Source organism: Mesocricetus auratus, unplaced genomic scaffold (assembly GCF_017639785.1).
Source record: "Mesocricetus auratus isolate SY011 unplaced genomic scaffold, BCM_Maur_2.0 Super-Scaffold_100054, whole genome shotgun sequence".
In the NCBI taxonomy this organism is placed as follows: Eukaryota; Metazoa; Chordata; class Mammalia; order Rodentia; family Cricetidae; genus Mesocricetus; species Mesocricetus auratus.
Genome location: NW_024429231.1, coordinates 799,069 through 815,016, shown reverse-complemented (window position 1 = coordinate 815,016; position 15,948 = coordinate 799,069). Strand labels below are relative to the sequence as shown.

The window sequence follows — 15,948 nt, the reverse complement described above, 5'->3', positions numbered from 1 at the left end:
TATACCATGGGGACAATGACAAAACTCAGAAACCTGTATAAGTCCGTATTTTCGGGGTCTGTAAAGCTGTATCATCTTAGCTGTCTCAGTCGTTGGAACACCTGGTCCACTGCTTCCGGGGGTCTTGGTTCGTGAAACCACAGAAGCCTGGAAGGAATTCTCAGCTTTTCATTTTCTGTAGAAACATAAATAAAATCTCCTTTTCCGAGTAACATATCCTTATACTTAAATTTTGAAGTCAAGGCATTTTCAAAAGATATAAGTTGAATTAATTTAGCAGCATTTATAATCAAGTGTACTTTAGCAGCTGTTCCTTCCTGAGCAATTATAAAACTGAAAAACACAATAGTGTACAGTATCCAGACTCTCTGTGTATTTTCCATCTTTGTGTGGCTTATTTATTTATCTATTATTATTATTACTCTATTTCTTTCACTTTTGTTTCTTTTTCTCTGAGACAGGGTTTCTCTTCGGAATCCTGCCTGCCTCTGCCTCTGGGGCAATTCCTACCGGCGTGCGCCACCACAGCCGGCTTTTGCATTTATTTACCACTTTGCCGTTTCATTTTCTCTCTCAGTCTCACGTATATTTTTAAACACACTGTAAACCTTTAGAGGTTTTGTTCATCCAAGTCTGACTTTACTGTAAATCTTTATGTTTTTCTGGCCACGTGTCTTATCTGTAAAACCGTGGCTGTTTTAAACTGCCGTTTCAAGATGGCGGGCGTAAGCGTGACTCCAGCTTACCGCCTCAGTCCATGCTGACATCCAGCAAAAGCTGCCACTTCCAGCTGTACGTACACCCCTTTCAATCGGTAGCAGAGTCTCTTAAAACAACCTTGCTGTTTTTTTTTTCTTTTTATGCTGAGTCAGGAAGACTCTGGTAAACGAGCCATGTGAATCTTGGCTTGTCGATAGCAAAACAGAGCACACCTGAGAAAAATGCTGCTACCAAAATCTGTGCTTCTCTCTGTTCTTCTGTTTTTAAAATTCCTTTAAAGCTTTTGTTATTTTGTGTGGAAATTCATGATCCCACTCCTGATCACCATTCTGTTAAGAGAAGCTTTTTCCTTGCTAGCCGCTTTGGTTTATCCCCCGCCAGTCGCCTGGGCTCTGCCGCGCCAGCCTGGTTCTAGAGCCGCATTAGTCCCAAATAAACACACAGGAGGCTATATTAATTATGAAGCTGTTGGCCTTGCTTGTCTCTTACTGGCTAGCTCTGCCTTAAGTAATTACCCCATAATTGTTAATCTAAGTATGTTTCTTACCGGGGAGGTTCCAGGCTTCCTACCCCAATGGCGGTTACATCTCGAACTCTCTTGTGTATCTCCTTCCCAGAATCCTCCTGGACTCCTAGCCCCACCTATCTAGATTCCTATTGGCCAGACAGTCTTTATTGACAAATGCACAGGACTTCCCCCAACAGAGCCCCACATCACGAGTCCTCTCTCCACTAGCTACTGGTACTGAGAGTCTATTTGTCTGCCTCCTGTGAAGCCTGGTGCCCAGTTTCTGACTTGTTTCTCCATCTGGCCATGTCTCCTGAGTCATGAAGCCCAGCCCTGACCCGGTGATGTAAAACAGTGCTTTACCTGATGGAGCAAAATATAATCAGGGTGTATACCAGGATTCCACAGATGTAGGCACTGCCCAGGGATGCGAATATGATGAGAAATACTACCAAGGACCCTGAGATGTAGAACTCTCTGTGGACAGCAGGCAGTGGCCCTGGATGGAGAGGACAACAGGACATCAGGACACCACACTCATTCAACTCATCCCTCTACCCACTGCCATAGTCAGAGTTTCTTTGGATGTGATAAGATGCCACGACAAGATGCAACTTGAAGAGGAAAGGGTTTACTTCATCTTACAGTCTATCATGAAGGGAAGTCAGGACAGGAACTCGAGCAGAAACCCAGAGACCGGAACTGAAACTCAGGCCGTGAGGATGCTGCTTACTGACTTGCTCTCCATGATTTGCTCAGCTTGCTTTCTTATAGAACCCAGGACCACCAGTTGCCCAGGGGTAGCACCACGGTGGACTGGACCCTCTCACATCAATCATTAATCAAGAAAATGCCCCACACGTTTGTCTACAGGCCAATCTTATGGAGGCGTTTTCCTCAGTTAAGATGCCCTCTTTCCAGATACGTCTAGGCTTGTGGAAGTTGACAAAACCAACAGCACACAATGATTTATCAGCACCCACTATGTACAAAGCACTACTCAGGTATCCGGGATTCATCAATAACCAAAGTCAATTCCTTGGGTCTGGTGAGATAGGCCAGCTTGTAAAGCGCTTGCTTGTCAAGCAGGCCCGATGACCTGCACTCAGTGCCTGGAACCCATGCAAAGGGCGAAGGTAAGCCGACTCCACAAAGTCGGCCTCCCACCTCCAGGTGCTCCGTAGTGAGTGGGCACCTCTACACGCACACAGCATGGACACAGCAAAAGTAGTGAGTGGGCACCTCTACACGCACACACCAGGGACACAGCAAAAGTAGTGAGTGGGCACCTCTACACGCACACACCAGGGACACAGCAAAAGTAGTGAGTGGGCACCTCTACACGCACACAGCATGGACACAGCAAAAGTAGTGAGTGGGCACCTCTACACGCACACACCAGGGACACAGCAAAAGTAGTGAGTGGGCACCTCTACACGCACACAGCATGGACACAGCAAAAGTAGTGAGTGGGCACCTCTACACGCACACACCAGGGACACAGCAAAAGTAGTGAGTGGGCACCTCTACACGCACACAGCATGGACACAGCAAAAGTAGTGAGTGGGCACCTCTACACGCACACACCAGGGACACAGCAAAAGTAGTGAGTGGGCACCTCTACACGCACACACCAGGGACACAGCAAAAGTAGTGAGTGGGCACCTCTACACGCACACACCAGGGACACAGCAAAAGTAAAGTAAACCGGGTGGGAGGACGGGATGCTTGGTGTCGCCAACTTGGCTGATGTGGAGTCACCAACACATGCGGCATGACCGGGAGGGCGCTTGAGGGGTTTGGTGGAGGAGGGAGAACCATCCCAGGGCTGAGACCCTGGCCTAGATCACAAGTTAGTCGAGTATTAACTGCAGGTGCAGTGTGCCCTCACACTCCTGACGCCCTGACACCATGCACCATCATCTCGCTGATTTTGCTAGGTATTTGTCACAGCGGTGAGAAGTGACTAATACAGATGCTGATAGTGGACCATGGGCAGAGACGGCTGGCATACTAGCTCCTGAGGATAGGGAGTTACGAGGGGAGAAGTTACGCAGGCTCACTGATTCCAAAGCACTAGCGACATGCCAGACACTGTGTTAAGGGACAAGCAATGAGCTAATGCAAGCCGGCCCTTCCTTCCTGAAGCTGAGAGGCTTGTGGAGTGGGGAACTGAGCCGCGGAGTCTCAGAAATATGCCATGCTGAATCAGCTCAGCTTCTCCGGGATGCACAGGCAGGCTGGCCACCCTTGGGGCCGTTTTCTGCAATGTTCTGATTGCCACAGCACTCTACAGTAGAGGGGCTTGTCCTGGAACTGCACGTGGGAAAACAGTCTGGAAATGGTGAAATTCTTGCTCCTGGTTCACATTAGTAGCAGGGGTAGAATTTGAATCTGAATCCTTTGAGTCTGGAACATTGCGTGTGTGTGTGTGTGTGTGTGTGTGTGTGTGTGTGTGTGTGTGTGTGTGTGTGTGTGTTTGAGACAGGATCCCACTGTATATCCCTGCCTGTCCTAAAATTCTCTATATAGACCAGGCTGGTCTCTAACCCTGCTTCTGCCTCCCACATGCCATAGTATCCCACCCTATCTCTGCTTTCAAGACCAGTTTCCCACTGGTCTGGAGCTCTTGAAGTGGGCTGGGCTGGCTGGCCTGAGGGTCCCAGGGATCCTCCTGTCTCTGCCCACCCCAGTGCTGGGATCACAAGCACACCACCACACAAGCACACCACCACACAAGCACGCCACCACACAAGCACGCCACCACACAAGCACGCCACCACACAAGCACACCACCACGGCGGACTCTTTCACCTGGGTTCTGGACTCAGGTCCTCATGCTCACACAGCAGGCACTTTACGGAGTCAAACTCTGGCAGAGTCCCACTGCTTACCGCCCCTTTCCTTGGCTCGTTCCCTAATTATGTTCATTTCTCTCTTTCTAGCAAATGGCTGAACTGTGTGGCTGCTGGAGAGAAAGAGGTGTTTTCCTTATTTTCAAAGTCGCCCCAAGTTCCTGATTTTCAAACCACAAGCAGTATCTATTTCTGCAGTGTCTGGACTTCCGCCCGTCTTCCTGCTTTCTCCCCTGGGAGGTACTGTATGGACGCTTGGAGGACAACGAGTCTGTCCACTTTCCCATCAGCAGTGGGGTCAGGTAATCAGCTCCCTGGGGCGGGCTTCCTCACTTGTGAGTCACTCACTGTGCCAGGAGACCAGGACAGGCACACAGGCCAGAGCTGTAGCTGGCACACAGAAAGTAAAAGCTGGCCAGTCTTGTTTCTGGTGGAATTTGCTCTGACTCCAGATTTGGACAGGTTCTTAGAGGATGTCACGGAAGGGCTGTAGCAAGCCTGAGCATGACAAACACGGCTCTGGTCTTGCCCTTCCCCCATTCTCTCTGCCTTGCTAAACTGTTAGGTCATATTCCCAAAGCTGTCACCAAGGTCTGTCCCCTTATTTGGCCATTTCCTCCTCCTGAAGCTGACTGCTTTGGCTACCCTACTTAACATGGCCAATTAAAACTAAACACCTCATCCTCACACAGGGTTTCCCTTTCCCCTTTATAAACTGCCATTTGCCCATGGGCCACATCTGTGGGCTCTCTATCCAGACAGTCCTTTGTCCCCCAGGACAAACATCCCTGCCCCCTTTCCCTTGTCCCTCACCCTCTATCTCCTGTCTTTGTCTCCTATTCCCTGCCCTCTGGGGCAAACAAACCTCTTTGTGCTGAGCTTGGTCTTGGTGTGTCCTGTGCTGACACAGTCCTTTCAAGTCACCAGAAGCTGTGAATGGGGTCTAGCAAGAGAAGGGCCTCCTGACACAGGCACTGCCTAAACAAAACCGTGTGGGCAGGAAAGTCTGGAGAGCATGGTGGGTGCACTCACCAGGTGACCGGATGGTGACATCCCTGTAGAAGGCCAGATGGGTCTCCAGGTTCTTCACAACGCACCGGTAGCTGCCCATTTGCTCCCAGGACAGACTGGGAAGGGCCATGCTCTCCTCTGAGACACTTAGGAGGGAGCCATTGTGGATCCAGTGGAACTTGGGCTCTGGCCTGGAGAAACAGGCACATTCCAGCTGCACACTGGAGCCAGTAACAGCAGTCAGCACACCATCGAAGACATCTGGCTGCGTCCACAGTGATACACAGTCTGGCCCATCTGTAGAGACAGGGCAGGAGACCACAGTTACACTTCCGATCCCTCTTGGGATGGCATCCTGTCCTCCAGACACAAGGTGTCCCACTATGTGCAATGAGCCTTCCCCAGGTGACAACTGAAACACAGCAATGGTAGCTTCCACTCCAAGTTCTTGTACCTACTGTGGGATAAACTTTGGTAGCCCTAAACACCATAGTAAGAGGCATATAGCAAAGCAGAAAAACTTCACACTGTGTGGAAGGAACCAAGCTATATTTCACAAGCATGTAATTCACAAAACTCATGCCAGTTGGTTCCAGAAATGGTCCATCTTACAGATGCAAATCTCAGAGGAGAGGGAGAGAGTTCAAGCTCCCTGTCCACACAATGGCAGCAAGTAGCTGGGGCTTAGCTACAGTCTAGGGAGGCCAGTCTTGGTTCCAACCTGAAACCCATAAATGGTAGCATGGAGGTCAGAGGTTGTCTGTCCATCTGTGAATTAGTTTTCTCCAGATGGTGCCACAGCCTTCACCTTCAGGAACATGAGGACCACTGAGCCGTTCCTAACTAAAATGTGAAAATCATTTGAGATGTCTGATTATGATTTTCAGTTGAGAATAAACTTTGCCTGTATATGTCTTTGTGAAGGTGTCAGATCCTTGAAACTAGAGCTACAGGCAGTTATGAACTGCCATGTGGATACTGGGAATTGAACTTGAGTCCTGTAGAAGAGGAGTCAGTGCTCTTAACCACTGAGCCATCTCTGCAGCCCCAAGACAGTTCTGAGTCGAAAGATTCTGAGTGGGTGTTTAGTTGTTCCTCATATTTGTTGTTGCTGCTGTGCTTGGGATCACATGGCTTCAAGCATTCTAGACAGGCACTCCACTACTGAGCTGTACCTAGCCCTGCCCTGGGGGCAGGGATTCTGTTCTGGGACTCTATCACTCAACTCTCCCACACCAGGATTAAATCTGTAAATCCAGCTTGTTGCTGAGGGGAGTATAATCCACACAACTGGAGCAAGAATAAAAAGTGAAGGAGACTTTCCTAAGTTCAGAAGAAAAGAATAAAGTCAGTGAACAGAGCTGAAGGTTTCAGAGAGTTAATAACTAAATATTAATCTAAACACAACTGGGGATGAGGAGATGACTCAGCTGCCAAGAGTGCTTGTTGTTCTTATAAGGGAACTGAGTTTGATTCCCAGCACACACACCAGGCAGTTCATAACTGCCTGTAATTCCATCTCCAAGAGATCTAACACCCTATTTGGCCTCTGTTCACGCACACACACACACACACACTATATATATATATATATATATATATATATATATATATATATATGTATATATACTCACACAGATATATATATATACATAAACAAAAGCAAACAAAAAATGTAAAATTGTTATTTGAAATAAAAGTAAGATTAAAGATTGGTTGTAATCTGCTCCCCCCTCTCTGTGTGTATGTGTGTGTGTGTATGTGAATTGTGTGGTATGTGGTGGATTCACACACATGTACATGAAGTTGTGGGTGCATACATGACTTGCATGTGCAGGTCAGAGGTCAACATCACATGCATTCTTCAACCACTCTAGTCATCTTTATTTTTTTAATTGAAAAACTTGTTTTCATACAATATATTCTGATGATGATTTTCTATTCTTCCAACTCCCCCCCAGATTCTCCCCACCTCCCTACACACCCAAATCCAGGTCTTTCTCTCTCTCTCTTTAAAAAACAAATAAAGAACAAAACAATCTAGATAGGATTCATGTGTTCTGGCCAGGATGGCTGCCAGTGAGCCCCAGCGTTCCACCTGTATCCACCTCCCCAGCCCCGGACTTCCAGGCATGCACCACCACACTCAGCATTTATGCCAACGGTGGGGATCCCAATGCACGTCCTCCTGCTGGTTCAAGGACAGCACTTTCCCAGCCCCACATGCCTCTCCTAAAAAACAAGCAACCAAAGAAAGCGGGTCTCGGTAAATTCATACTGGCCATTTCTAATCTCAGAATGCGGGTCTCAGTAAACTCATACTGGCCATTTCTAATCTCAGAATTCGGGTTACATCTCTCTCCTGAAGTCCAACACCCCATGTGGAGGGCAGTTGTGAACACACAGAGCTAAATGGATAGAGTGGGCTGCAGGCTGGCTCAGCCTTTCTCCTCAGTACATACTACACCTACCCCTGGTATCCCTTCCCCTCCCCTGGGCACTCACAGCCCACACTCAGAGGGATCTCCTCACTTCTCTGAAGCATTTCCGGGAAATCTTCTATGGCACACTGAAGATTTCGGTCAGAGCGACTGACCCTGTGGATGACCAGAGTCTTGCCATCTGGGGAAATCGTCATGCGGTTATTGCCTAAAGTTGGTACAGAATTCACATACCACTTGATGTTGGAGGTTGGTAAGACATTTAGCAACCACAGAATCCATGCCTTCCACCAGGACACTGGCATTGGCTGAGCTGCCCGGAATGTTTCCCAACCCTGTGTGGAGCAGGAGGAACAGGTAAGGCATAGATCCAGCTTTTTCAATTGGGGAATGCTGAAGATTCGGCGTGGTGGAGAGACGTCAGGAGCTCTAAGATAAGGCGAAAGAGAAGCCCCAGAGCTGACAAGGGGGTGGGCAATGCACTGCACAGACCCAGGCAGGGCCTGAGCCATTCTGTACCTCAGCTTCAATGACAGCAATTCTTGGTCATGAACAGGTGGCCTAATGGTTTTCTCTCTGTGTGCCTGTGTATACAGGACATGTGTTTATGGATGAGAGTAACAAAATTACAGTTGCGGGGTAGCGATGAAATAAATTTATGGTTGGGGGTCAACACAACATGAGGAACTGTATTAAAGAGTCACAGCATACAAGGCTGAGAACCACTGCTCTAAAGTGGGGATGTTACACAAAGGTGGGAAATAAAATCTTCACACTTCAAGAGTGTTGAAAGTGTTGAGTGTCCCATCTGTGCAGCAAAAGTTAGAGAGTCACTGTCAGGCACCTGAGACTGTACAATATGCCCTCCAAGGAATCTCCCTACCAGAGCCCGTAGGACTACTTCCCCTTTTTGTTGGGAAATTAGTTGCCAACTCACTTAGAATCTCCAGCCAGCCAGTCGCTCTTTGGGTCCCATTGCCATATCCACCTCAACAGTATAGTAACCTGTGTCATTTAACGCCAACCTCCTGATCCCCAGGCTACCTGCATGGGTCACATTCTCACGACCAGTGTACAATGGTCCAGGGTGTCGGGGATTTGGGGGTTTTTAGCTGAAAATCATTTTTCCTGTACTGTTGTCCATACCCTGGTACCAGCTGTACTCCAGGACATCTTCTGGGACATTTTCTAGGGTCAGAATGGTCCGGTAACTCTCCACCCCAGTGAGTGAGTCTGGGCTGATTAAGATCTGGCCAGAAGCTTGGCAAATCCCACGTGTCAGCAAACTGGCTGAGGAAACCAAAGAGTAGGGAGGGGAAGGGGAGGAGAGGGGAGAAGGAAAGGGAAAGGGAGAGGATTAGGGGGAGGGGAAGGAGGAAAGGAGGGGGAGAGAGATCCAGGTAATTATTTTTACAATTCTGTAACTCAGAATTTGAATCTGCAATGTCTCCCATAGGCAGAGTTTGAACCCTTGGTTCCCAGCTGGTGGCGCTAGCTTGGGAGGCTGTGGCGTTTTGGGGGTGAGGTCTTAGTGGTGGAAGTAGTAAGTCTTTAGAGCTCATTGGCAGCCCCTGGCTCTGCCCTGCTCTGTGCTCCTGGTGTGAGCACGGTGTGATGAGCCTCCACCACACTCTGCTGCTGCCATGAGCTGAACTGCTTCACCATGCCCCACCCCCAGTACACTGGACTAAAACAAGAGCCAATAAGCTTTCCCTTCCTTGTTCCTGTCAGGAATTGTCACAGTGACTCCAAAACAACTAATACTATAAATTGAGTTCCCAGTACAGCTGGTTTAGAATTGGCTTATCTTGTAGAGGCCCTGACTCTGGCTCCCAACACCCACAGTGGGTTGTTTACAACTACTGTAACTCCATCTCCAGGGTCTCTGATGCCCTTTTGTGGCCTCCATGGATACATATGGTGACATACATACACCTGAGCACACACATACACACATCACCTAGAAAGATAAATCTCTGAGGGTTTCCGGTTCAGGAATGACCCCATTTCCTCAGTCCTGTGGTATCCATTTTCCTTATCTTCTCCCATCCATTCTTCCCAGGACAGCCATGTGGATCTTAATGAAACCCAAGTTGTGGCCTGCTCTCCTCTGTTCAGTAACCTTCCCCGTATGCTGCTCCCCGTCCCTGACAGAGATCTTGCTCCACTCTCCCCGTTTGCAGCCTCCCTGTGGACTCTCCTTCATCCTTATATCTGATGGCTCCTGACCAGCCCGGGACACGTGACCCTTCTGGGTTTCCTGGCATCCTGAGATCCCGTACTCCAGCCTCGGCCACTGAGATTTTTAGTTTGAGGTCAGACCTGTGAGCTCCAGGCAGACAGCCCTGGGTACACAGCTTTCCAACTGATGTATGGGGCAGCTCCTAGCAAGACTATGGGGTGGGGGAGGGGTAAATTCAGGGAAGTCTCTGAGACTGTCTGACACAATTTTGACAGAAGAGAGTGTGGATGGGGTGGACTGCTACCCCCTTGGACACAAATTGGTGTCCCCTACTCTGTAATGACTGAGGTTTGGCTATGGGGAAAGTAAAGGTGCCAGAGACCCCACTCACCACTGCAGGGTGAACACTGACATATTCAAAGCCAGTATCTGTATGTGTTAGGGAGCCTAGAGGGTCCTGGGGAAGGAGGGGGGTTAGAGAGGGACCTAGGCTGGGTGGGAAGGGAATCCAGACAGATAGGGGAACCCCAGGGAACAAGGAGTAACTGCAGGGAGGAGGGGTCCAAGTTCATCAGTCACATGGCAGGTGGATTCTCTCTCTCTCTTCCTCTCTCCCTCTGTCCTTCCCCCCCCCCTCTCTCCCTCCCTCCCTCTCTCTCTCCCTCCCTCTCTCTCTCTCCCTCCCTCCCTTCCTCTCTCTCTCCCTCCCTCCCTCTCCCTTCCTCTCTCTCTCTCCCTCCTTCCCTCTCTCTCTCCCTCCCTCCCTCCCTCCCTCTCTCTCTCTCTCCCCCTCCCTCCCCTCTCCCTCCCTCCCTCCCTCTCCTCCTCCCTCTCTCTGCACATCCTTGCCATGGCTGTGTGTATGCATATGTCTGAGCCTGTGTCTCATCTGTCTGTGTCTCCTATGGGTGAGATATACCCAGTTGTGCGTGCTCTCCAAAGTCCCGGTGGGGGCCTGTCTCTGACCTTCTTCCTGCTGCTTGCATCTTCAGACTTCCGGGTTATGCCTCGGGTAGGTCTGTTTCCTACCCCTTCCCAGCTGAGTTCTTGGCTGCCCTCGCCTCAGCCTCGGGAGATTCTTCTCCCCCTTACCTATAAGGGTGAGCCACCTCCAGGGACTGCAGCTCGACCTGGAAAAGTCATGAGCTTCTTCGGTACTTGGATGGTGCCCTGGCCTCCCCACTCCAATGTGGATTCTAAGATGGACTCTGCCCAGCGGGGAGGGTGGACCTGAAGCAGCCACCTCTTACCTTTATGGTTTTATATTGTCTTTCAGCATTAACTTATCTTACATTTATACCTATTAATATTTTTTCCTAGCTATGACACCAACAATGTCAGCTTCTTGCTAGTTTTCCAAAACTGGGAAATACAGAAAAGCAGTTACAAAGGCAAGAGCATCATGTATCTGTTGGGTGTGTCATTTTTTTGTTCCAGCACTGGGGAATGAACACAGGACGTAGTGTGCTAGGCAAATGCTCTACCACCAAGCTATATTCCCAACCACAAACAGTCCTTTGTGTGTGTGCTAGGGATTGAACCCAGGACCTTCCCTATCTTTATGTTTTCTTGAACGTATTATTTATTTATTGAGAGAGAGAAAATGCCATTGTGTGTAGCTGGAGAACACACAGGAGTATGTAATCAGGCTTGGTGACAAGCACTTTTACCTTCCAAGTCCTCTTTTCAGCCCAAGGCCATTACATTTTAATGTTACGACTCCTTTCCATTTTATCTGGTATTCCTGTGATCAGCCTTTTGATGGCTTTGACTTGGGTTATGACTATGTTCTTCCTCTCCACATCATAATTCCCCATGTCACACTCCCCCATGTTCTTCGTCAGGCCATTTTTATTAAGTTATTTATTAATTTTACATCGCAACGGCAGCCTCCCCTCCCTCCTCTCCTCCCATTCCATTCCCCACCTCCTATCCACCCCAACTCACACTCCCTCCACATTCGCTCAGAAGGGCGCAGGTTTCCCGTGGGCATCAGCAAAGCATGGCATATCAAGCTGCCATAAGAGCAAGTGCCTCCCTCTATTCAGGCTGGGCAAGGCGCTCCAGCATGAGGAATAGGTTCGCAGGAGCCAGCCAAAGCACCAGGGACAGCCCTGCTCCCTGTGTTGTCAGGCCATTTTTAAAGGCCTGTACTAGCTCCGCTCAATGGAAGGTTTGTGATGTCACACACCCAGAGGACAACAAACCACGTATATGGTGGCAGCCCCTTGGTATTAAAACAGAGGAGAAAATTGCTACCACCTAGGGTAGCCACGGGAACAGTACGGGTCATGGTGCTCATGTAAACAGACAATAGCTAACGTGCTTTTTCTACTGTAGTGATAAAACACTATGACCAAAAGTACCTCGGGGAGGAAAGGGTTGTTTCAGAGCACAGCTCCACACTCCATCACTGAGAGAAGTCAGGGCAGAGACTGGAGGCAGAGACCATGCAGGATGCTGTTTACATGCCTGCCTCTCATTCCTTACTCAGTCTGCTTCCTTAGACAACCCAGGATCTCTGCCCCGAGGTGGCACCACCCACGGAGAGCTGAGACTTCCCACAACAATCACTTCAAGAAAGGCCATCCAGGGGAAGCATTTTCTCAATTGAGGTTCTTCTTCCCAAATATGTCTTGGTTTGTGCCAAACTGATTAACAAAACAAAACAGAACAAACAAACAAAAAACCCAGCCAGCACACAGACCTACTGTGCTCCAGCTAGGACCTACTTACTGCCCTTAACAACCTTCTTGCAATAGGGTGAGCCCATTGGTTACATCAGAGCTCTCATGACCTAACTACCTGGACACACCCTCTGAGACATTCTCCTAGGCATTTCCAGAACACTAAGTAGACATCATTAGGCATCACAGGGCTGGAAAGATGGCTCTGCAGTTAAAAGCACTTGCTGCTGTTGCGCAGGACCCAGATTTGGTTCCCAACACCAACATGGTAGAAGATAACTGCCTGTAATTCCAGCTCCAGGAGAATCAATACCCTTTTCTGACCCCCATGGGCTTCTGCATGCATACAGGGCACATAAACTCATAAACATACATACACACACATAAACCAACAAAACCTCAAAATGTATGTGTGTGGGGAGGTGCTGGAGAAATGGCTAAGCAGTTAAGAGAGAGTACTGCTCTTGTAGAGTTTTGGTTCCCAGAATGTACTTCAGGCAGCTGACAAATCCAGCACCAGGGACCTGATGCCCTCTTCTGGACTACATGAGTATCTACACATACATGCATATTATTCACCCCCCACCCATACCCACACAAACACAAAATTATTGAAAATAATCTTACAAATCACTCATTAAGAAAAATTAAGTGCCACTGTAGTGCCACCAGCCCCAAATAATGGCATGGAGACTTATTATTAATTATGAAAGCTCAGCCTTAGCTTCGGCTTTTCCTAACTAGTTCTTTTAACTTAAACTAGCCCTTGTTTTTTAATCCACATTCTGTTACATAGCTCCTTGCCTCATCTCTCCATATTGCCTATCCTGCTTCTTCTTCCACGTCTGGCTGGTTACTCTGCCTTGCTTCTTCCCAAAGTTCTCTCTCTGCCTAGAAGTCCCTCCCACCTATGCCTCCTGCCTAGCTATTGGCTGTTCACCTTTTTATTAGGCCAATCACAGCAATACACCTCCACACAGCATAAAACATCACACATTTCCCTCCTTTTCTCTAAATAAAAGGGGAAGATTTTAACTCTAACACAGTAAAATAATATACAATATGAACAATTATCAGGTAAGATTTACATTTAAAATGTCCAATCTATCTGTATTTGGCAAATTTAGAGAAACTATTCCATTAATTATCCTATCTTGGTGAATCAAAAGTTTTGCACCTAATTTACTTTTTTTTTTTGTTTTTTTTTTGTTTTGTTTTTGTTTTTTCGAGACAGGGTTTCTCTGTGGCTTTGGAGGCTGTCCTGGAACTCCCTTGGTAGTCCAGGCTGGCCTCAAACTTACAGAGATCCACCTGCCTCTGCCTCCTGAGTGCTGGGATTAAAGGCGTGCGCCACCAACGCCCAGCCTCTAATTTACTTTTTAACCTAACTTATATTACAAATCCAAAACTATTTTTTTAGAACTCACAACATTTTCTTAGGTAAACAATTTAAGCTTTTATGTCTCTCAACCTTATATACTTTACACCTCTTTTGTGAGCTTTTTTCCTGAATTTGGCAACAAGGAAAAATGTAACTATAACCATTGAGTCTTTAGCCCCATCAGAGACCTGAGAAGGATATAATATTACCTGAGTAAACAGGAAATGCAGAGCAAACATCTTCCAAAACTATAGAAATGACAAGAACAGCTGGCTTCCTGGACGGTCAAACCAAGTTCCTCTGCAACGTTGGGGCTATAATATCTGACAGACTCTCCTGTGAAGCAGAAATTCTGAAGGACTGTCCTGCCTTGTCTTGGTAAGGTTTGGCAGTCACTTTCTTTTGTATCCTGCTTATCCAGTTGGGACAGCAGACTGTCAGCACTCAAGGCAAGGGCAGTTTCTTGCCCAGTGGCTAACTTCGCCACACGAAAGGCAAACTCCACATGGAGGTTTCTCTAAGTCCACCATCCTCTTTTGAAGCAAACTAGTGCTGCCAGGAGCATGTGTGTCTCACTGTCATGAAAAGCTGTCTTAAATGCCATATTCTATAGGTTTCTGAAGGGTTTGAAGACCACCTATCTATCTATCTATCTATCTATCTATCTATCTATCTATCTATCTATCTATCTATCTATCTAAAATATATCTCTGCTGTCTTAGGGTTTCTATTGCTACAACCAAGCACCATGACCAAAAAGCAAGGTGGGGAGGAAAGGGTTGACTTGACTTACACTTCAGCATTGCCGGTCATTACTGAAGTGTTGAGGCATGGGTTGGGTTCAGTAGGGTCCATGGAAGAAGACTCACAGACACCTCAAGAATGAATTTAGCCTTTTGAAGCTGCAGGGGGATCCAGCCTCTAAGGACTGAAGTGCTTTCCCTTCGCCCAGGGCATTTTTATTTTTCTCCATGTTTACATTTTAGCCAGTTGATTTCCATGTGCTCAAAACCTGAAAGAAGCTTCAAAAATGACAATGTCAAGTGTGAATTCTCTATTCATGAGGTACCACAGTTTTTTGTGTTTCCCAGAAACAAGTTTTGTATCCTTGGGAAACTCTCTGTAGCATGAAAAATAAAAGACCTAGAGACTGATATTGGGGTTCAAGCTTCAAGTTGAAGATCAGAAAAACAAAGCAGTGGGCAACTAGCTCTTACCTCTACCTCATCTCAGACCAAAGGGGCAATCCCCAAACTGCTCCTGCCTTCACTGCTCCTCAGATTCACTTAGACTGCTATGCTGTCCTCAGTGTGGCTAGAGACTAATTCTCAGACTGAATGCCTCTACATTTTATACCTCTCAAATACTGGGATTAAAGGTGTGAGCTCTGATTCACTTCATGATACTCCAGGGTGCTCTTGGACTCAGATATCTGTCTACCACTTAATCCTGAGTCCTGGGGTTAAAGGTGTGTATCAGCACTGCCTGATCTCTATAGCTTGAGGCTGGCTTTGCTTTCTGAATCCTCAGGCAAGCTTCAATAAACATAAATATCATCACACTCTCAGACAAGATCCACATAGGGCAGACAAGAGAAACAAAAGGTATCTGCTAAACAAAAGATGGATTAGGGCTAGCACTCTACAGTGAGACCAAGTGTAGCCCGGCGAGCATGCTACCACACTGAAGGAGATCAGCACAGGAACTCAAACAGGGCAGGATCCTGAAGGCAGGAGCTGATGCAGAGGCCGTGGAGGGGAGGTGCTTACTGACTTGCTTCCCTTGGCTTGCTTAGCCCACCTTCTTATAGAACCCAGGACCCATTGATCACTAATAGAGAAAATGCCTTACAGCTGGATCTCATCAAGACATTTCCTCAACTGAGGCTCCTTCCTCTGATGACTCTAACTTGTGTCAAGTTGACACAAAATCAGCCAGCACATTTGCTTAACCTTGAAAATATACCTCACATGACTAAAAATGTGATTATTATAGATGACTAACTACTAACCTGTATTTCTTAATTATACATTACATTTTAAAAAGAGCTGCATAGGTAAAATACCTTAAACAAGAGTAGAAGCACACACACACATACATATTTGTGTTTAAAAAAATAAGGTTATAGCCGGGCGTTGGTGGCGCACGCCTTTAATCCCAGCA

General features: G+C 47.5%; 1 protein-coding gene across 1 annotated transcript; it reads right to left on the bottom strand.

Annotated features, from left to right (window-relative positions):
* Nucleotides 1-1,305: 1,305 nt before the first annotated feature.
* Nucleotides 1,306-8,631, bottom strand: Ceacam18 (CEA cell adhesion molecule 18). The gene is made up of 3 exons (XM_040736229.1): nucleotides 7,600-8,631; nucleotides 5,116-5,391; nucleotides 1,306-1,727 (listed from the first exon to the last, which is right to left on the bottom strand). Exons 1-3 carry the CDS (start codon nucleotides 8,045-8,047, stop codon nucleotides 1,588-1,590), a joined length of 864 nt encoding a protein of 287 aa, XP_040592163.1. The 5' UTR covers nucleotides 8,048-8,631; the 3' UTR covers nucleotides 1,306-1,587.
* Between the last annotated feature and the right edge of the window lie 7,317 nt (nucleotides 8,632-15,948).